At 49.1% G+C, this 23,591-nt stretch overlaps 1 protein-coding gene across 6 annotated transcripts in view; it reads right to left on the bottom strand.

Moving 5' to 3' along the window:
* Positions 1-23,591, bottom strand: part of ST3GAL3 (ST3 beta-galactoside alpha-2,3-sialyltransferase 3) — a 1,285,176-nt gene that overhangs the window by 719,841 nt on the left and 541,744 nt on the right. For all 6 annotated transcript variants that reach the window (XM_078661151.1, XM_078661230.1, XM_078660924.1 and 3 more), the window contains one exon: positions 1,385-1,427. In XM_078661151.1, coding sequence (XP_078517277.1) covers positions 1,385-1,427 — 43 coding nt within the window. The remainder of the gene's footprint in view (positions 1-1,384; positions 1,428-23,591) is intronic.

Genomic DNA, 23,591 nt, shown 5'->3' with positions numbered 1-23,591 from the left:
TAAACACAGGTTCAAGATAGCCTAAAAGAATTAAGGTGTTGACAGATCTGTACCGGAAATCATATTACGAGAAATGTCTTGTGTTGAGGGAGTGGCTATCGGTACAATATTTACATTTTCAGGTGCAAATTCAGCTCACCAGAGGTGCAGTTCATCACCAGGTAGTTATGGGATAATGCTTCTTAGAAACAGGCTCAGGAGTACGGAGTTCCTTTTATTAGGTCTTGCCTGAGCAGCGTGTGCGCTGTGAGGAATGCTGTATTGGAGTATGGATTTGACGCCCCGCCCTCTCTCCGCCCTCATTTCTCATTGGCTTGTGTCAATGCCCTTCGTAAATGCTGGCTTCTGATTCATGAATAGGCTTGTTAGTTCCTCCTTAGTACCGCCTTGTCTTCATTTGTAACCTCCCAAGAGTACTGGCCCTTTTACTTTGGTTTTGTCACATGGGTCGTCTTATTTACTCTATAAGCACTATTTTCTTTAATGGTTTCTCCTACTGCAGGCACTACATGCTTTCCTGAAACATTCAGCACGTCATGCCCACTTTCGTGGGGGCACGCTTATAAATAAAGCCATTTGTTTGTCAGCTTGACAAATAAATGCTTTTTTTGATAAAAGCACCCCATGCTGTGCCTTCACTTTAATAGCAGCCACTGACTTTTCTTTAGACACCGCTCATCTAAAGAAAAGGCCGTGGCCTCTATGAACGTGAAAGCGTTGCATGGGGTGCTTGTAAACAACAATCATTTGCAATCCAATAGGTCCCCTATTTCAGAAACTTTGACCTATTGCTACTGTAAATGACAATGCCTTTTATTATTGCAGGTTTTTTAAACACTAAAACAGGCATTGTAATTTACAATGCCAATAGCTCAAAATCTCGCTATTGTGAGAATTATTGCATTGCAAATGCTTGTTTATTTATGAATTTAGTAGTCCTGGATAGTGCAGACAAGGCTTTAGGGTGGCTGAGTCCTTTACAGAGAAGTGATTTCCCCAGTAATTTTTTGGGGTTACTAAAAACAGAACCAAGCATAAAAGAAAAATCACGTAAAACTTAAGATGAAAGATTTATGCATATTCACAAGTCACGCAACAGAAGGCCCTGTCACCAATCAATCACCAATGACTGAACCAACCTACCACCTCCATGAACTGCCTTCAGACAAACTGCTGGAGGCATATCTACAAGACAAGCCAGGGTCTTCCTTGATGCTGTAGGAAGGAAAATCAGCAGAATACACAGGTCTCGTGCCTGCAAAATGTAGGCATCAATAAGGACACGTCATAAACTATATTTGCGTAGCAGTAGATTTCAAAGCAAATATATAAAAAAGTTAAATCACAAAACGGAATGGAATAATTCCCATTGCTTCCAACTTACAACTTGCCGTCGAGCTGTAGAAGAAATCCCTGTTTGTCGTATTCTGCAAAACACAAAAAGATGACAACGCGTGAGAACAGGTGGAAACTTACACCGCAAAAGATAAAGTTAAACGAGACAGCTAATAATGACTTGATACATTCATGGCTAGTCATCGTCAATCTATGGATTGGCAGTCACCCCTTCCCTACCATTGAACGATGAATTTAATCAATCAATCATAACTCCCTTTTAACGACAGAATCATTAATCTCACCTTCTCATGATGGCATTATCAATTCAAATCTACTCTCTAGCCATATAAAAACGGATTTATCCATTTATGCCTAATCTTCGTACATCTATGTATTGATCTGTTTATCCCTTCCCTCTATTAGCAAAGAATTGGTCTGTTCCTACCTACCCACCATCTAATGATGGATCTATCAATTCATCCGAGCCCTCCATTCAACTAGACACTAATCCAACCATCTCTCCCCTACAACCACCTCATGATGGCTTGATCCATTTAAACCTACTTCTCACTGATCAGTGGACCGATTCATTCCAACCTACCCTCCCATCTAAAGGTGGATTGGTCCATCCTGCTAATTACTGATGAATCTATTCCTCCCTGCCCCCATGCCCAAGCCAAGAGAAAGGCATGACCGAGCATAAATTCCAACCATTTATCAATCCAATGCTTGATTTAAACACTTATTCTTGTCGTACATTTAACAGTAGATTGGCCAATCCATACCATCGATAGAACAGATACAGATTCATCCATTCACCTTTCCCTTTAGGCAAGGAATCCTTGAAAAAAACTCTGCAAACCTGGACAGCATATTATATCTTGGAAATAGACCACAGCAAAAGAAGATCATTTTTAAACCATGTGTGTAAAGGCTAAAATGCATAATGAATTAATAATAAAAAAACTTTCATGAAATCCAAAATTTAGCGAGGACAAATTTGACATTCCGGACATCTGAACTAGATACGTTTTGGCCACTACCCAGATGCATAATCAACAAATGTAGCAAAATTCACTAAAAAATAGCAAGCATAGTCCTCACTGAATTGGCTGAGCTTGGTGGAGTAAGGTGGCTGCTGGAGTAAGGTGGATTCCGCAGAAGAAACGGGTACCATGCATTTAGTTCAACGTGCAGATGTGCAAAGTGCCTCAGGTCTAATTACACATACAAGGCTGGAGAAGCAACAGAGACAAGCCAGGATACAACGGGAGACCAGGGGGAACAAGACCAAAGCACTTCTGTTTCCTAGAGCCATACTTCTGGACTCATGTTTTAGTAATTCTCAAGGTCTCATCAGGTCCCCATTTGTACCACGGGCTTTGGTCCAGAAATATTGAAAGGACACCTTCCCGCCAGGACATATGAGACAAAAGAATACATGCAGCCGCGGAAGACAGAACGGGGACCAAGAAATACATGCAGTCAGTAAATAGAGAGCGAAGGGGGAACAGGTTGGAGGGCTCGTGTTTTATACCTGCTTCTGCGCCAAGAACACCAGGTTTACAAAGCTAAAACTTGTGACTCTTTTTCTGGTTTAGCAGAAGCCCTAATGATGGGCTTTTGAGTGTAAGCTCCAGTGACCGGCTCCGCAATCTTCAACAATCAAATGTGGCGACCTTTAGATTCCATATCCAAAAGATTTCCTTGTGTCTTGAAATGCAGACCGAGAACGTGTGATCAACCATGTTTTATCGACAGGTTTCTGCTGCTGCGACACTAGCAGAGTGTCAAGTTCCCAGCATCAGAAGCAAATTCAAGGATAACAAACTTAACATCAGGAGAAAGAGGGTGTCACACTGGAGTGGCAGAACCCTACATGCGGTAATACACCATTGCGGAGCACAAAGTCAACCACAGCTGGAAGGAAGATGGGGTGAAGAAGAAAGATGGGACGAAAGAAGAAAGATGGGACGAAAGAAGAAAGATGGGACGAAAGAAGAAAGATGGGACGAAAGAAGAAAGATCGGATAAAAAAAAGGAGGGTGGGAGAGAGAGATAAAGAAATTACTGAAGGGGTGATAAACTAACAAGCATTGGCATAGCCAATAGGTCTCGCTTTTGGGACCTTATAAGTATTTAGTTTTGTAGCACAATATCCTTGATGCAACATCAGCTGTTGCATGGCTAAACCTTGTACCTTATAAGTGTTTATCCATGCAACAGTTGATGTTGTTGCACCAATGATATTGTGCTGGATAACTAAACACTTATAAGATCCCAAAGGCGAGAACTATTGGCTATGCCAATGCTTGTTTAGCGATGTTGTGCAGCATGGATAAAGAGGCACCCCCCATTAAAATAAAGATGCTAATATGCAGTCACAGCAGCTGTGTAATTTTGTAGGTAAAAGCACAATACATGAACGCACCTACAGCGTGCGTGTGAAGCTTTCTTTTTTTTCCATTTACTGATCCAAGTTGTACTCATAAATAAAGAAAAATAAAGCAGTGGCAAAGCTTTTTTTTTTAAGGCGGTGGAGGGAAATAACGAAAGCTGGGCTCAGAAGTAACACGGAAAGTACTGGTGCGGGAAAGATCATAGAGGATGGCGGCTGGACAAGCAGGGCGAGAGAGAGCAACGTGGAGCACGTGCGAACAGAAGCACACAGGAGAAAGAGAGCAACGCGGAACGGGTAGAAGCACACAGGGAATAAAGCAATGCATGGGAGGTGAAGCACACAAGGGCAAGCACAACACTGAGGGAGTGGCGGAGCAACATGGAGCGCGGTGGAGTGGCGATGGATAAAGAAGAAACCCCCCCCCCCCATTAAAAAACAAGAGCAGCCGGGAAACTGAAAGTACGGCCGGCCAGCCATGAATAATTAGGGGAGGAGAAGCCGCAGAGCGCACGCTGGGAGAAGCCCTTTGATGTGGTGGCGGCCGTGAAAAAATGCAATTAGGAGGGTGGGAGGGAGGCTGATGCGCGTGCTTGTTTGGTCACGTGATTCACGTGAACTCGAAGAAAACCGCACAGAAAAAGCCATAGTTTGACGAGTATTTTGATCACTAGAATTCTCTCCTTTTCCATTCCTGCGGATTGGGAAAAGGCGAGACCTAAAAAGTGAATGTGGAAAGACAAATATGGAAAAAGGGTGAGGGAAAAAAGGCATAAGTGAAGAAGGCAAGGAAGGTTCAGAGGGGACAGAACAAAAGGAAAAACGAAGAAGGAAAAAAAATATTGACCGTAAGACATACATTTGAATCTGTGCTCAGTCTTTCAATGCCCTCTCTAGGCTCTCCCTTTTGTCCACCTTAACTACTGTTCCCCTGGGGGCTTGTTACAAATAAATACGATAAAAAATTCCTTCCACTTCTCAAATGTTACCCATCGGAGTCAAGGGGTCGTCTAGTAAGTCTCTTACACTGTCCCATCAGAGAGAACTCTTTACCTGTGCTGTGCCCTCCAGCACCAGCAAAGTACGGCTTTGTTTTGCCTAACTTGCTATTACCAAGAAATGAAAGCCAACCCCCCCATTCCCGTTCACTCATGATGGAGCTACATCTCTCGGTCCCAGATGTGCCCCCATGATGAACGTCTGAAACCTTAACATTGCTTGAACCTCCAAGCCAAGGAGTGCTGGACATCTAGAGGCCTTGATGTGCTCAACAACAAGCTTGTGCGTGTTCGTCCTTATAGCCATGACGTACATTCGGTTCTCTGGACACTTCAAGCCAGATGTACGTAGGTGAGGCAGATTTGCAGAGTAGGGATGTTTACGGGCACAATCAAAGCCTTTTTGGATGTATAAAGCCCTATTTTGCGATTTGGTAACCTATTATTGAATTGCAAAATGTGTCTGCGACTCAGTATTAGGAAGGGGCGTGTTAGGGGTGTCACTTCCTAATAGCAAATCTCAGTTGTATGTGTGAATGTTTTGCGACCGAAATGCAGTTGGTAAACATTCACATTTACCACATACTTCAAGTAGGTGGTGACTCATTCGCGAACGAAAAGGTGTCCCCAAGGGACCCCTTCCCCTTTGTGAATAGTTGTAAAATGTTTTTTAAGAGCAGGTAGTGGTCCCACTGCCTATTCTTAAAAATTTTAAAGAAAACTTTTCATTTTTCTTTTTGAAACACATTACCATTTTCCTTTAAGGAAAACCAGCTGCATTAAAAAAAAAACACTGCTTTGTCTAAAACCAATCACAGACATAGTGGTCCAGCAGGCCACTATCCCTGTAATTTTAGCGTTTCCCAATGATTTGCAAATTGCGACCTACCTCACGAATAATAATGAGGTAGCTCTATTTTCGACCCATCGTACTATCTATGAACCAGATGACCACATGCCTGACGCCACGCGCACTTTTGCGGTTACACTCTGCAGCTCTTACTAAAAAATATAGTTGTCTTCATACTGCCAAAAAATTGATGGACAATACGTTAAAACTACCGGGGTTGAATAGATTATCGACAGGCACACTTATCCTGGATTATAAAAATATAAACCTGATATGCCCTGAAGAAGTCCGTGACGGACAAAACGCGTTGGCTATTTCATTTGAAAAGAAGAATTGAATAAAGATCAAGATTTAAACTTCAAGAAACCTCTGACTGATTTTCACCTTGGGAAAATGAATGTGAACATTCATACTTGGGAATAGGATTGTATAAAGAATTGTTGTCTAAAACATATGTGATTTTGACTTGTTGGAAGGGTGCGGAGCCACAATTTTGTGGAATTGCAAACAGTGTAAATACACACGTTAGTACATCGCTGTTTGTGATTACCAAATAGTAAATTGGGAAAAAAAGCTATTAGGTAATCGCAAACACAAAGGTATGTACATCTGGCCCTTAATATCTTCTGCGCTGAAGTTACCAGTATGAGTGGCTCTGGTTCTGCATGTAGCTACAATGATTCCACCCTTCACACCTCTACCGGCCTCCATTACTGTACTGGAAAGAAGTATTAATGAAAATAATTCAGAAATTGATGGATTTAACAGGAAAGGAGGCTAGTTTAAACCTATATGGGTTACTTTTTGGGGGATATTTGATTAACAGCTTTAGTAAGTATGTGGCAACATTTACTGCTTTGGATAAAGCACAAAATAACAGGAGGAAAGTGTTTACCAACATTAGTGTTTTTGGAAGGGCCGGTAGAAGGGGACTTTCTACTGGCCGTGGATATCCATTCCGTAAGTTCCAATACAAATTTGTACAAAGACTATAGGGAAGAGGTTTCCAGTCTGGAAGAGCCTTTTATCTACAAAGAGTTGGGTTATCAAGACCAGGAGATGCTCGAGAAAGCAGTCAGGCAGGTGAGTACAGGGAATTCTTTTGTTTTTTTTCTAAGGAAGCGTAGGTAGTCGTTTGAAACATTTCGTGGAAAGATGGAAGAATATCACAAAATATCCTTGGATTGTAGAAATAATTCAAGGGTTCGAGATAGAGTTTGTAGAGATAACTGATCAGATGCAAGAGCCGTGAGAGTTGAACTTAAACAAGAATCAACAAGGCATAGTAGAGGCTAACCTCTCTCCTAATCAATTCCATTTCTCCCCTCATCCTTTCCAGCACTACTCTCTCCCTGCAGATACTGCTCTCTTTCTCTCTTTAAAGCCCTTCCCTGGTAGTTCAGTGTTTCCTGCTATGTGCCCAACACCCCCTCCCACTGCCTGATGCACAGTTAGCAGCTTAGCCTCTCTCTCCTATCAGTGGTGCCTGCTCCCTCCCTCCTCTTCGCCACTCTGCGTGCAGCATCCACAGCATTTTACAGCTCTCAGGTGTTGTATGTCGGTATCAGTTACCCCAAAGAGCGTGCTCAATCCTGCTGCTTCTCTGGGCTCCTCGCCCTGCTGGGCGCCTGGAAAACCCCAACTTCACAAGGAGAAGCCACACTGTCGAAGAAGCCTGAGGCGAGCAGGAGCGAATAACGACGAGTGACTCTCCGACCACCTGCACCCAACACAAGAGAGGGAACCTGAGGAGGGGAATGCCAGAGCCCCCAGGGCTGGAGGGACAGAGGGCCACCAGAGACCCCAGGGCTGAGGGGGACAGAGGGCCACCAGAGACCCCAGGGCTGAGGGGGACAGAGGGCCACCAGAGACCCCAGGGCTGAGGGGGACAGAGGGCCACCAGAGACCCCAGGGCTGGAGGGACAGAGGGCCACCAGAGACGCCAGGGCTGGAGGGACAGAGGGCCACCAGAGACCCCAGGGCTGAGGGGGACAGAGGGCCACCAGAGACCCCAGGGCTGAGGGGGACAGAGGGCCACCAGAGACCCCAGGGCTGGAGGGACAGAGGGCCACCAGAGACCCCAGGGCTGGGGGGGGGGACAGAGGGCCACCAGAGACCCCAGGGCTGAGGGGGACAGAGGGCCACCAGAGACCCCAGGGCTGGGGGGGGGGACAGAGGGCCACCAGAGACGCCAGGGCTGAGGGGGACAGAGGGCCACCAGAGACCCCAGGGCTGAGGGGGACAGAGGGCCACCAGAGACCCCAGGGCTGGAGGGACAGAGGGCCACCAGAGCCCGCCGAAGGACAGCCATTGCAGGACTGCTCGCATCCACTTCTGAGAGTCCAAACACCTCACGGTGACAGTGAAGAGAAAACCTTCCCATGAGTGAGTATCTTAGATCGAAACGAGTAAAAACATACCTTTCACATGCACGTGCAAGATCAATCAACAATGCACCACACTGCCCTCAGCATCCGGCTCCCCCTGCATATCAGAGACCATGGAGTGGCCTCAGCAGACACCGACAGTGCTCCCAACAGGTGCTCATTGATTTTACATCAGCTTAACTGCAGCTCATTCAATTGTATTCAGTCACAGAATCTGTGGGAGGCAGGTCTGGGTCGAAGCAATGTATTGATTAGGCACTGATTAAAGTGGACAGCAGGAGGCTAGGGCCTGCTATGGGTCTGTTGGAACCATCCTGTATTAATTAGGCATCAATTAAATGGGACAGCGTGAGTCTAGAGCCTGCTATGGAGCTGCATAAGCCAGCCTGTACTGATTAGGCATGGATCATACTGGGCAGCGAGAGGCTAGAGCCTGCTATGGGTCTGTATGGACAATATGGTATTGATCAGGCATAGATCATACTGGGCAGCGAGAGGCTAGAGCCTGCTATGGAGCTGCATAAGCCAGCCTGTACTGATTAGGCATGGATCACACTGGGCAGCGAGAGGCTAGAGCCTGCTATGGAGCTGCATAAGCCAGCCTGTACTGATTAGGCATGGATCACACTGGGCAGCGAGAGGCTAGAGCCTGCTATGGAGCTGCATAAGCCAGCCTGTACTGATTAGGCATGGATCACACTGGGCAGCGAGAGGCTAGAGCCTGCTATGGAGCTGCATAAGCCAGCCTGTACTGATTAGGCATGGATCACACTGGGCAGCGAGAGGCTAGAGCCTGCTATGGAGCTGCATAAGCCAGCCTGTACTGATTAGGCATGGATCACACTGGGCAGCGAGAGGCTAGAGCCTGCTATGGAGCTGCATAAGCCAGCCTGTACTGATTAGGCATGGATCACACTGGGCAGCGAGAGGCTAGAGCCTGCTATGGAGCTGCATAAGCCAGCCTGTACTGATTAGGCATGGATCACACTGGGCAGCGAGAGGCTAGAGCCTGCTATGGAGCTGCATAAGCCAGCCTGTACTGATTAGGCATGGATCATACTGGGCAGCGAGAGGCTAGAGCCTGCTATGGGTCTGTATAGACAATATGGTATTGATCAGGCATAGATCATACTGGGCAGCAGGAGGCTAGAGCATTCTGTGGGTCTGTATTAGGCCTGGGAGTGAAATTCCGCTCCGCTCGTGGATTGTTTCCCACTCTACGTAGAACTCGGAGTTCTGAAAAACTCCACGTATCGGCATGGAGTGTATTTTTTCCTCTCCCACGGCTTGTCAACGTTAAGTTGGCGAACATGAGTGAGGAAAATCTTACACCAGACCAACTGCTGGCAAGATTTCTCAAAATGGTTGGTAGCGGCTGGTCGATACAGCTCGCGTTGAGAAACCTTCCGCTCACGCTGAGGAAGCTGCTGCTCGAGTAGAACATCTGCGTGAGTGGCAGAAAGAAGCAGCACCCTCTTGCGCTGCACGTGATGCTGCTCAAGCTGATTTTACAGCGAGGGACAAACACCCGGCGCTAAAAATCAGGACAAGCAGCGCGGCATTGGGCACTCTCCTGCTTGTTGAACTCCGCATAGCGCTGCAGTTTTTTGGTCACTTCGCAGAGTTCCGCCCCATGAACAACGCCCAGGTCTAGTCGACCTGAACCATAGTGTATTCATTAGGCATTGATTACAACGGACAGCAAGAGACTAGAGCCTGCTATGGATCTGTATGGGCCATCCTGTGCTGCAGGACGTGTGCCTGCTATGGATCTGTATGGACCATCCTGTGCTGCAGGACGTGAGCCTGCTATGGATCTGTATGGACCATCCTGTGCTGCATACGTGAGCCTGCTATGGATCTGTATGGACCATCCTGTGCGGGAGGACGTGAGCCTGCTATGGATCTGTATGGACCATCCTGTGCTGCAGGACGTGAGCCTGCTATGGATCTGTATGGACCATCCTGTGCTGCAGGACGTGAGCCTGCTATGGATCTGCATGGACATTCCTGTTCTGCAGGACGTGAGCCTGCTATGGATCTGTATGGACCATCCTGTGCTGCAGGGCGTGAGCCTGCTATGGATCTGTATGGACCATCCTGTGCTGCAGGACGTGAGCCTGCTATGGATCTGTATGGACCATCCTGTGCTGCAGGACGTGAGCCTGCTATGGATATGTATGGACCATCCTGTGCTGCAGGACGTGAGCCTGCTATGGATCTGTATGGACCATCCTGTGCTGCAGGACGTGAGCCTGCTATGGATCTGTATGGACCATCCTGTGCGGGAGGACGTGAGCCTGCTATGGATCTGTATGGACCATCCTGTGCTGCAGGACGTGAGCCTGCTATGGATCTGTATGGACCATCCTGTGCTGCAGGACGTGAGCCTGCTATGGATCTGCATGGACATTCCTGTGCTGCAGGACGTGAGCCTGCTATGGATCTGTATGGACCATCCTGCGCTGCAGGGCGTGAGCCTGCTATGGATCTGTATGGACCATCCTGTGCTGCAGGACGTGAGCCTGCTATGGATCTGTATGGACCATCCTGTGCTGCAGGACGTGACCCTGCTATGGATCTGTATGGACCATCCTGTGCGGGAGGACGTGAGCCTGCTATGGATCTGTATGGACCATCCTGTGCTGCAGGACGTGAGCCTGCTATGGATCTGTATGGACCATCCTGTGCGGGAGGACGTGAGCCTGCTATGGATCTGTATGGACCATCCTGTGCTGCAGGACGTGAGCCTGCTATGGATCTGTATGGACCATCCTGTGCTGCAGGACGTGAGCCTGCTATGGATCTGTATGGACCATCCTGTGCTGCAGGACGTGAGCCTGCTATGGATCTGTATGGACCATCCTGTGCTGCAGGACGTGAGCCTGCTATGGATCTGTATGGACCATCCTGTGCGGGAGGACGTGAGCCTGCTATGGATCTGTATGGACCATCCTGTGCTGCAGGACGTGAGCCTGCTATGGATCTGTATGGACCATCCTGTGCTGCAGGACGTGAGCCTGCTATGGATCTGTATGGACCATCCTGTGCTGCAGGACGTGAGCCTGCTATGGATCTGTATGGACCATCCTGTGCTGCAGGACGTGAGCCTGCTATGGATCTGTATGGACCATCCTGTGCTGCAGGACGTGAGCCTGCTATGGATCTGTATGGACCATCCTGTGCGGGAGGACGTGAGCCTGCTATGATTCTGTATGGACCATCCTGTGCTGCAGGACGTGAGCCTGCTATGGATCTGTATGGACCATCCTGTGCGGGAGGACGTGAGCCTGCTATGGATCTGTATGGACCATCCTGTGCTGCAGGACGTGAGCCTGCTATGGATCTGTATGGACCATCCTGTGCTGCAGGACGTGAGCCTGCTATGGATCTGTATGGACCATCCTGTGCTGCAGGACCTGAGCCTGCTATGGATCTGTATGGACCATCCTGTGCTGCAGGACGTGAGCCTGCTATGGATCTGTATGGACATCCTGTGCTGCAGGACGTGAGCCTGCTATGGATCTGTATGGACCATCCTGTGCTGCAGGACCTGAGCCTGCTATGGATCTGTATGGACCATCCTGTGCTGCAGGACGTGAGCCTGCTATGGATCTGTATGGACCATCCTGTGCTGCAGGACGTGTGCCTGCTATGGATCTGTATGGACCATCCTGTGCTGCAGGACGTGAGCCTGCTATGGATCTGTATGGACCATCCTGTGCTGCAGGACGTGAGCCTGCTATGGATCTGTATGGACCATTCTGTGCTGCAGGACGTGAGCCTGCTAAGGATCTGTATGGACCATCCTGTGCTGCAGGACGTGAGCCTGCTATGGATCTGTATGGACCATCCTGTGCTGCAGGACGTGAGCCTGCTATGGATCTGTATGGACATCCTGTGCTGCAGGACGTGAGCCTGCTATGGATCTGTATGGACCATCCTGTGCTGCAGGACGTGAGCCTGCTATGGATCTGTATGGACCATCCTGTGCTGCAGGACGTGAGCCTGCTATGGATCTGTATGGACCATCCTGTGCGGGAGGACGTGAGCCTGCTATGGATCTGTATGGACCATCCTGTGCTGCAGGACGTGAGCCTGCTATGGATCTGTATGGACCATCCTGTGCTGCAGGACGTGAGCCTGCTATGGATCTGTATGGACCATCCTGTGCTGCAGGACGTGAGCCTGCTATGGATCTGTATGGACCATCCTGTGCTGCAGGACGTGAGCCTGCTATGGATCTGTATGGACCATCCTGTGCTGCAGGACGTGAGCCTGCTATGGATCTGTATGGACCATCCTGTGCGGGAGGACGTGAGCCTGCTATGGATCTGTATGGACATCCTGTGCTGCAGGACGTGAGCCTGCTATGGATCTGTATGGACCATCCTGTGCTGCAGGACGTGAGCCTGCTATGGATCTGTATGGACCATCCTGTGCTGCAGGACGTGAGCCTGCTATGGATCTGTATGGACCATCCTGTGCTGCAGGATGTGAGCCTGCTATGGATCTGTATGGACCATCCTGTGCTGCAGGACGTGAGCCTGCTATGGATCTGTATGGACCATCCTGTGCTGCAGGACGTGAGCCTGCTATGGATCTGTATGGACCATCCTGTGCTGCAGGATGTGAGCCTGCTATGGATCTGTATGGACCATCCTGTGCTACAGGACGTGAGCCTGCTATGGATCTGTATGGACCATCCTGTGCGGGAGGACGTGAGCCTGCTATGGATCTGCATGGACATTCCTGTGCTGCAGGACGTGAGCCTGCTATGGATCTGTATGGACCATCCTGTGCTGCAGGACGTGAGCCTGCTATGGATCTGTATGGACCATCCTGTGCTGCAGGACGTGAGCCTGCTATGGATCTGTATGGACCATCCTGTGCGGGAGGACGTGAGCCTGCTATGGATCTGTATGGACCATCCTGTGCTGCAGGACGTGAGCCTGCTATGGATCTGTATGGACCATCCTGTGCGGGAGGACGTGAGCCTGCTATGGATCTGTATGGACCATCCTGTGCTGCAGGACGTGAGCCTGCTATGGATCTGTATGGACCATCCTGTGCTGCAGGACGTGAGCCTGCTATGGATCTGTATGGACCATCCTGTGCTGCAGGACGTGAGCCTGCTATGGATCTGTATGGACCATCCTGTGCTGCAGGACGTGAGCCTGCTATGGATCTGTATGGACCATCCTGTGCTGCAGGACGTGAGCCTGCTATGGATCTGCATGGACATTCCTGTGCTGCAGGACGTGAGCCTGCTATGGATCTGTATGGACCATCCTGTGCTGCAGGACGTGAGCCTGCTATGGATCTGTATGGACCATCCTGTGCTGCAGGACGTGAGCCTGCTATGGATCTGTATGGACCACCCTGTGCTGCAGGACGTGAGCCTGCTATGGATCTGCATGGACATTCCTGTGCTGCAGTACGTGAGCCTGCTATGGATCTGTATGGACCATCCTGTGCTGGAGGACGTGAGCCTGCGATGGATCTATATGGACAATACTGGGACGTGAGCCTGCTATGGATCTGTATGGACCATCCTGTGCTGCAGGACGTGAGCCTGCTATGGATCTGTATGGACCATCCTGTGCTGCAGGGCGTGAGCCTGCTATGGATCTGTATGGACCATCCTGTGCTGCAGGACGTGAGCCTGCTATGGATCTGTATGGACCATCCTGTGCTGCAGGACGTGAGCCTGCTATGGATCTGTATGGGCAGCAGGAAGCTTGAACCTGTATGGACCAACCTGGGCTCGGATGCTCTCCTGCAGGTTGCGAGCCGCCTGCTATTGACCATCCTGTGCACAGATGCTATGCTGTCGGACATGAGCCTAATATAGGTCTGTTGATCCACTCTATTCACGGATGCTGTGCTGGATGGTGTGAGCCTTCTATGGATCTGTATGGACCATCCTGTACAAATTATGCATGGATCATGCTCGACAGCAGGGGGCTACAGCCAGGGCCGGATTGGCCGTAGTGGGCACCGGGCATTTCCTCGGTGGGCCGCCAGCGCGGAGTCAGATTTTGGGTCCCTTAGGGCCGTTTTCGTTACAGGGCCGTTTTTGCAGTATAGCTACAAATTCGGCCCCCGTAACAAAATCGGCCCTGGCAAACAGCTCGGCCGCACCCCCCAAGCCCCACGGGGGGCTGGCCGAGCTCGTTGCTAGCATCGGTTTTGGTTCCCAGTCCGGCCGTGGCTACAGCATATTATGGATCTGTATGGACCATCCTGGGCTCGGATGCTGTGCTGCAGGACGTGAGCCTGTTATGGATCTGTATGGACCATTCTGGGCTCGGATGCTGTGCTAGAAGACGTGAGCCTGCTATGGATCTGTATGGACCATCTGGGCTCGGATGCTGTGCTGCAGGACGTGAGCCTGCTATGGATCTGTATGGACCATCCTGGGCTCGGATGCTGTGCTGCAGGACGTGAGCCTGCTATGGATCTGTATGAACCATCCTGGGCTCGGATGCTGTGCTGCAGGACGTGAGCCTGCTATGGATCTGTATGGACCATCCTGGGCTCGGATGCTGTGCTGCAGGACGTGAGCCTGTTATGGATCTGTATGGACCATCCTGGGCTCGGATGCTGTGCTGCAGGACGTGATCCTGTTATGGATCTGTATGGACCATCCTGGGATCGGATGCTGTGCTAGAAGACGTGAGCCTGCTATGGATCCGTATGGACCATCTGGGCTCGGATGCTGTGCTAGAAGACCTGAGCCTGCTATGGATCTGTATGGACCATCCTGGGCTCGGATGCTGTGCTGCAGGACGTGAGCCTGTTATGGATCTGTATGGACCATCCTGGGCTCGGATGCTGTGCTAGAAGACGTGAGCCTGCTATGGATCTGTATGGACCATCTGGGCTCGGATTCTGTGCTGCAGGACGTGAGCCTGTTATGGATCTGTATGGACCATCCTGGGCTCGGATGCTGTGCTGCAGGACGTGATCCTGTTATGGATCTGTATGGACCATCCTGGGCTCGGATGCTGTGCTAGAAGACGTGAGCCTGCTATGGATCTGTATGGACCATCTGGGCTCGGATGCTGTGCTAGAAGACGTGAGCCTGCTATGGATCTGTATGGACCATCCTGGGCTCGGATGCTGTGCTGCAGGACGTGAGACTGTTATGGATCTGTATGGACCATCCTGGGCTCGGATGCTGTGCTAGAAGACGTGAGCCTGCTATGGATCTGTATGGACCATCTGGGCTCGGATGTTGTGCTGCAGGACGTGAGCCTGCTATGGATCTGTATGGACCATCCTGGGCTCGGATGCTGTGCTAGGAGACGTGAGCCTGCTATGGATCTGTATGGACCATCCTGGGCTCGGATGCTGTGCTAGGAGACGTGAGCCTGCTATGGATCTGTATGGACCATCCTGGGCTCGGATGCTGTGCTAGAAGACGTGAGCCTGCTTTGGATCTGTATGGACCATCCTGGGCTCGGATGATGTGCTGGAAGACGTGAGCCTGCTATGGATCTGTATGGACCATCCTGTATTGATTAGGCATGAATGAGTGCAACTATAGCATGAGCAGTAACCAGTATTCACCCACAGAAGTGGGACTGCTGGAGCCAGAGCAAAAATGTTCGATGGGTACATGATCAGCACAAGAGCTGAGGAGAGCAGGGTATGGATCCAGAGCAGAGAAATGTAAGAGACATCTGCGGCATTTATTTATGTGTGTATCTGTCTAACAGTGTGCCCCTCCCTAATAAAAAATATTGCTTCCTGAAAACTGTGCCTGGTGTTAAGGACCCACAAATGTATGTGCTACACTCCATCATAAGGGTTTTATCTCTGGAACAACTGTGCCCATTCATGGCATAATGGTGCCAATGGAATAATAATGCTCATCCTTGATTATTTTGGCCATTTGTGGTCTAGCCATGACATACTGGAAGCCATTATTGACATATTAAGTACACGACCGGCCTACGTTTTGCCACCCATGACATGATGGGTGCTGCCACTCACATAACAATGGCCGTGACTGATATATGGTCAGCATCATGGCTATTCTGGTGTCCAGCCTTGGCATAATCGAGGCTCTCATACAAATGTTGAGCATTATTGGCATCATACAGACATCCTTGGTGTCAGCATCCATGCTTTAGGATTGTAATACCTGGGCATTTAGCTGCAAATGATTTAGTGGTAGGAGAATGCACCGGAAGAGAGTGTTCTGGATAAGTCTACAAATTGCAGTGCTGGTGAAGTCTCAATACCGCTTCCCTCTGCTGGCCCTGGAATTCCTGCATAGCCTCTTATTGTTGTTCTTCTAAAACATTTTGTGCCTCCCTCCTGGACCTGTGAACTGGAGGTTGTGAGCCTGAGGATGGCTCCTTTGTACCGGTGTTGGCACCAAAGGCATTGGGTCCATAACATGAGCTGGTGTTGGGTTTGTAGCAGAAGCTTCAGGCGGTGGCACCGATGTGAAAGGTCTTGCGGGAAGCGGTGTTGGTGCCAAAGGAAAAGTCAGTGGTGCCATTTGTAGAGGCGAAAAAGGGCAAAGGGTGCATGAGAAGACTTGCCAACAAGAACCCATACTATATCCCGAGAGGTCCAATGAGGTACTCCAGAGTAAGTACCAGCATGCCGAAACGTCTCGAACAGGGAATTGAGACATAGTGTTGGATCTGCTCCAGGAAGTCCGGCACAGCTGTGGGGCCGGCCCTGGCACCTCCTGTGGCCTTGGTTCTTTTTGGGACAGTGACCTCGACAAACTACAGCTCCAAAGAAGGTTCTGAAAGCAGCCATGGCAACTTATCTTGCTTATGCTTGCTTCCGAGATAATTTAAATTCCAGGCTTCCATGCCTTCTCTTTTTATATTTCTTGTGGGAGGATCTTGATTCCTAGATGGACGCCTGCCTCTACTGTCCTTGACCCTGGTCTTAGGGAGCTTGGCCTGCCACTCTTTGATGCCCTTAGGGTGCACACACTGAAATGATTCACAGGACTTTAAGCCGACTACCACAGACAGGTGTACTGGGATCAGCTACTAAAATTCGTCTCAGACAGTAGTGACAGGGTTTAAACCCCAATGTTTAGGAGCGGACATTGTTGTGGCACTTTCAGTGGCAAATTCTGAGGAAAAACAAGCTTCAGAACTCTGTTGAAGGCCTGTGAAACAAGCATTTACAATGCAACGGTTTCGCCTTCGGAAAAGTTAGAGCTATTGTCATTGTAAATGACAAAATTTGTATTTATGTGTTGGTTTTGAAAACAGATAAATAAATGGCATTGCCATTTACATTGCCTATAGCTTAATCTCTCGCAACTGTGAGACCTATTGTACCCTACGGACGAGCTCAGCAGACAGCAATTACTACCACACACACACACACACACACCCAGAGCCACACACACACACCCAGAGCCAGCCACACACACCCAGAGCCAGCCACACACACCAGAGCCAGCCACACACACCCAGAGCCAGCCACACACACCCAGAGCCAGCCACACACACACCCAGAGCCCCACACACCCAGAGCCCCACACACACACCAAGAGCCCCACACACACACACCCAGAGCCCCACACACACACACCCAGTGCCCCACACACACACACCCAGAGCCCCACACACACACCCACAAACCCAGTGAAGTCACATACACACACACACTGGAGCAGTCACACACACACACACTCTGGAGCAGTCACATACACACACACACTGGAGCAGTCACATACACACACACACACACACTCTGGAGCAGTCACATACACACACACACACACACTCTGGAGCAGCCACATACACACACACTCTGGAGCGGTCACATACACATACACCCTGGAGCAGTCACATACACACACACCCTGAAGCAGTCACATACACACACACCCTGGAGAAGTCACACACACACACACACACACTCTGGAGCAGTCACATGGACACACACACTGGAGCAGTCACACACGCACACACTCTGGAGCAGTCACATACACACACACATACACATACACACACTGGAGCAGTCACTCACAGACACACTCTGGAGCAGTCACATACACACACACATACACACACTGGAGCAGTCAGGCACACACTCTGGAGCAGTCACATACACGCACACCCTGGAGCAGTCACATACACACACACCCTGGAGCAGTCACATACACACACACACCCTGGGCAGTCACACACACACACACACACACACTCTGGAGCAGTCACATGGACACACACACTGGAGCAGTCACACACGCACACACTCTGGAGCAGTCACATACACACACACATACACACACTGGAGCAGTCACACACAGACACACTCTGGAGCAGTCACATACACACACACATACACACACTGGAGCAGTCACGCACATACTCTGGAGCAGTCACATACACACACACTGGAGCAGTCACACACGCACACACTCTGGAGCAGTCACATACACACACGCACACACTCTGGAGCAATTTACAACAAGGGGTGGTGATGGACAGAGTCTCTGAATTAAGCAGAGTACTCTCACCCAGTCAAGAGATCAGGGCTAGATCCAACACCGTTTTTTAGCTCATTGCACCATCCCAGTTTCAGAACCTGGCTGTATGCAAATTAGTCTGTCCCTGGCCCAGTGCATCATGGGAACAGGGCAGACCAGACTACAAAAGCCAATTCTTACACTGGGAAGGAAACAAGCTTCCGGGGACCGGTTTCTGCCATTGAGTGGTCTGCTTAATTCAGACACTCTGTTCATCACCACCCCCTTTTCTGTATCGTTTTTGGCCACTATAGGTGTGGCAGGGTATACTCAGACATGAGTCCCTTTCTCACTGCTCCATCAGGATTCAAGCAAGCCGGGCCGAAGAGGCTGAAATGCCAGAAACCGGTCCCCGGTAGCTTGTCTCCTTTCTGGTGAAGAATTGGCTTGGTAGTTTGGTCTGCCCTGTTCCCATGATGCACTGGGCCAGGGACAGACTAATTTGCATATAGCCAGGTTCTGAGCTGGGATGGGGCAGTGAGATAAATAACGGTGATGGATCAAGCCCTGATCTTTGGACTGGGTAAGAGTGGTCTGCTTAATTCAGACACTCTGTTCATCACCACCCCCTTTTCTGTATCGTTTTTGGCCACTATAGGTGTGGCAGGGTATACTCAGACATGAGTCCCTTTCTCACTGCTCCATCAGGATTCAAGCAAGCCGGGCCGAAGAGGCTGAAATGCCAGAAACCGGTCCCCGGTAGCTTGTCTCCTTTCTGGTGAAGAATTGGCTTGGTAGTTTGGTCTGCCCTGTTCCCATGATGCACTGGGCCAGGGACAGACTAATTTGCATATAGCCAGGTTCTGAGCTGGGATGGGGCAGTGAGATAAATAACGGTGATGGATCAAGCCCTGATCTTTGGACTGGGTAAGAGTGGTCTGCTTAATTCAGACACTCTGTTCATCACCACCCCCTTTTCTGTATCGTCACACTCTGGAGCAGTCACATACACACACACATACACACACTGGAGCAGTCACACACACATACACACTCTGGAGCAGTCACATACACACACACATACACACACTGGAGCAGTCACACACACACTGGAGCAGTCACACACACACACTGGAGCAGTCACACACACACACTGGAGCAGTCACACACACACTGGAGCAGTCACACACACTCTCTGGAGCAGTCACATACACACACACACTGGAGCAGTCACATACACACACACACTGGAGCAGTCACACACACACACACACACACACACACACACTGGAGCAGTCATACACACACACACTGGAGCAGTCATATACACACACACACACTGGAGCAGTCACATACACACACACACACTGGAGCAGTCACACACACACTCTGGATCAGTCACACTGAGGAAAATTATATTTTGCCTTGTTCTATGTCCCTACGTGTTCCCCATCCTATGTTATATGTACATGATCAATATGCATATGTATCCCCCTATGATCGATTAAAGACGCAATTACAGTTGTGTCCAACTCTAGTATGCCAGTATCCAGTTCTCGTGAAAGCAACGAGTATTAGGCCTATGTTACCACGATTTACAGTGTACACGTTAATTCATTGAATTGTCCCCGTTTCTAGGCCTCAAAAGGGCCCGGACGCCAGATTCAAGCTCCAGTCTTCTGAACCCTCTCCGAGGAGCGATACAGCCCCCACCTGCATCCCTGACCCTTCACTTACTTCCGGGCAGCGCGGTGCCCGGCCCGGCCTGGCTCTGCCTGCCTGTCTGCCAAGAGTATGTTATGCTTCTAGTTATCAGTCCAGCCTCCTCGTTTTCACATTCCTTAGCTACTGAACCGTATAAACAGCTTCAGCTATAGTCTAGTCTTTATGTCTCCATGCAAGAGAAATACTGTATTAATATTCCTAGCTCACGCAATACATGTAGAATAGATGCAAGCGCCAGCCTTAGAGTCAAGTAGCCTCTGCCCTGATAGCTTTTAGATTCTATCAACATGTACTCCAAACACAAGATACCAGATATGCCATAGGTACATGTCGTCCTGACACCGTAGACTTTAGTCTCCTCTTCTAGTGTAGAAGTCATAGCCCCCAGTTCTCCCTGGTAACACGTCATTGCCCGTTTGCGCGCACCACTAGGTTAAAGGTCCCAGCTGCTCAGGTAGCCCCCTCCATGTTTCCGCCTATCTTATGACACTTCTGTGACGTCTACATCACATGTCCATGTACACGCCTTCTTGTTACACCCATTTTGTCCTTATCTTTCGCGACTGCTACGAGTTACGCCTACTGCTACGCCTATTGTATGCAATGTAATGTAATGTATTATACTATATATATGCTGCACTGTCGATGAGGCATTGCAGCTGCCATCCATTCCATTTCCGTGCAGGCTATCCCGTTCCTGTCCCTTCCCTTATGCCTGATTAAAGCCTGTTAGACTCAGATACCTCGAATCCTGTCTCTTATTTATTGAGCTATCTGTTTTATTCAATGTATTCAAAAATAGTACCGGTAATTAATTATTTATTTACCACATAATGGCGCCCGAACAGGTACTTGCCCTTTCCCCACGCGCCGGCGAAGCCACGCAGGCCCCCTGACCCTCTGCAGCCGTGACGGAACCATACCGTGCACGTGCAGATATTTCTGCTTCAAGTCTCCCTCAGGCCCACGGAGGAGACGGAGACTGCGGTCCAGCATCCAGACGAGGCGGTGAGGAATGCGGCGAGTCCCGACCAGAGCCCAAGCCGAGAGTACAAGGTCCGAGGTATCCGGAGGTCCACCTGTAACTGAAGTCCGAAGTTCGTAGTCCGACGTCGTAGCAGTCCAGTCCAGTCCGAGGCCTTCCAGTTTCTTGCTGCCCGGTGAGTACCGTTGCTGGGGTAGTATCTAGACAGGGTCAATTAATTTGTCTCTGGTCCGATGGGTTTGGGTACACAGATCCAGTCCGAAGTATTCACCTAGGTGGATACGGGTCCGACGTGTCTCTTTATGGGACCGGTATGTTCTGTACTGTTTTAGCAGTGCATCCAGTAATTCTAGTAAGTCTGTTCTCGAGAAATTCATGTGTTCTGTTTTCAGTGTATCAGGTAGTATTCTGTTCGAACTGTTATTAATGTTATTTAATGTGTTTTCAATGTCGTGGTATGAGTGATTTGTTTTGCTATTCATTACTGTGTTTATCGTGTATTGTATTGTGTTTGGATTCAAGTCTAGAATGCCTCTGTTTTCCAAGTTGCGTCAGATAGGAACCCGGAAAGGGTTACTCGAAGAATCAGTTCCTGTCCCGCCTAGGGACAGTCCAGGACATTTTATGTATCATAAGCATGGCTTAAGTGCCATATTGTATTTAGATTTATGGGTCGACTATACCAAGGATCTAGAAGAGAAATATAGATGGCCTGTATCAGGTACATGGGATGCCGAGTGCATCATGCGAGTAGAAGAGGCATTATGGAAAAAGAAAGCCCGACAGTCCCAGAAAGATGCCATCGAGTTATGGCGCAAAGAATCTCATAGAAGAACCGAAAAAGAAATCAGAAAAACAGAGTTAAGTAGGGAATCCTCAGAAAAAGCCCAAGAAAGGGAACTTCTAGAAGAAGGTGAACGAGTTAGAGCAGAACAGTCAGACAGACAGAGAAATGCTCTTATAAGGGGCATGTATCCTCTTCTTGCCGAGGGCTTGCCGAAGGCAACCCCGGAAGCATCCAGTAATTTTCCGCCACCATTAGTCCCGACTACGCTACGTCATAAACCGACCGCAGCTGAAATTTTTCTTTCGTCCTATTTGGATGATACAGTCCCAGAATATGCAAATCATATTCCGCCTGTTCAACCTCAGCACCCTGTTAATAATGTAATCCCTGTTCCTCCAGCCACTGGTCCCGGGGACCAAGTTAATGTACCCCCGGCCCAGCCTACAGTAAATGCACCCGTTTTACCAGTCACGTTACCAGCACCCGCACGTCCGGTATTACCTGACGACTCTAGCCCAGGAGGGGCGGCGGGAGGCGCTCCTACCACCCCGCCTCAAACAAAACGAATGACGCTGAGAGAAGCAGCGTTACAACGTACACCGAAAGTCTCTACGTACGCAGCCCTCAAGAAATACCTTACTGATTGCGTATATGATTCAGTACCAGGTGAAGATTACATGATACTGTATTCAGTACGTTTACGACGAGTTACCACCTTTTTCGTTACTCTGCCAGACATGAAGGACCATCTAGATAGAATATATCGTTTTATCCGTACAGGGGAGGATCCAGAAAGTATTCACGAAGCTATGGCACACAGAAAAGTCGAGACTCAACATCTGATTTTACAGTTTTTGATTAACTGTTTAATAAGAGAACAAGACTATCCTGAGAAAGATAAAGATAAGATGAAAGTCCTGACAAAGTGGAGTGATAATATAGCCGAGGGAAAACACAAGACACAGAATTGTATAGACGCTATGTACAGGAAAATCCGTAAGGAAATTCTAGACATACACGAAAAAGAGAAAGCAAGGAAAATAGCCGAGAAAGAGAATGACTCTTCAAGTGAAGAGGTAGACAGCGAGAATCCCGACAGAATAGCGTATGTAGGTAGAACTAGACTTTCCGACAGACATTCACGTCCAGATTACAAGAAAAGTTTTCCTCCTCCAGTGCCAGAACAATGTTCTCTTGAGCAAGTATTCCAAGCTACCGATAAAATTCTGAAATCACGAATAGGTTATAGTGAACTTAATACCATGCATGAACAAGAACTAGCCCGATCAGCAGTCCGATGGACTAGTGATTTTACCACGTTTCCAGATGAAATCGTGGCACAAATGTTCCTGAAACTGCCCCCAGCCGAGCAGCGTCTGGTGGGTATGTATATGATCCAGCACCTCATCACACTGTATGAGGTTCAGCATTCTGATCCAGGTCCTTTACATGATGTATTGAACGAGTTACTCCAGTACAGATGGAAAGGTCTAGGTACCGATTTAATTAATGTCATTCTAGAACAGCGCCACAAATACCGAACTTTTCTGAATCCACATTTTGTTCACGTCTCACCCCCAGAAAGTAAATCATTCTACATAGATAGACAGAATCCGTTACGAGAAGTACATCCAGTTAGGACAACGGGGGGTGCTCTAGAA

This window comes from Lissotriton helveticus, chromosome 1_1, assembly GCF_964261635.1.
Source record: "Lissotriton helveticus chromosome 1_1, aLisHel1.1, whole genome shotgun sequence".
NCBI classification, from domain to species: domain Eukaryota; kingdom Metazoa; phylum Chordata; class Amphibia; order Caudata; family Salamandridae; genus Lissotriton; species Lissotriton helveticus.
The sequence above is the reverse complement of the archived record's forward strand: the minus strand, read 5'-3'. Positions and strand labels throughout refer to the sequence as shown.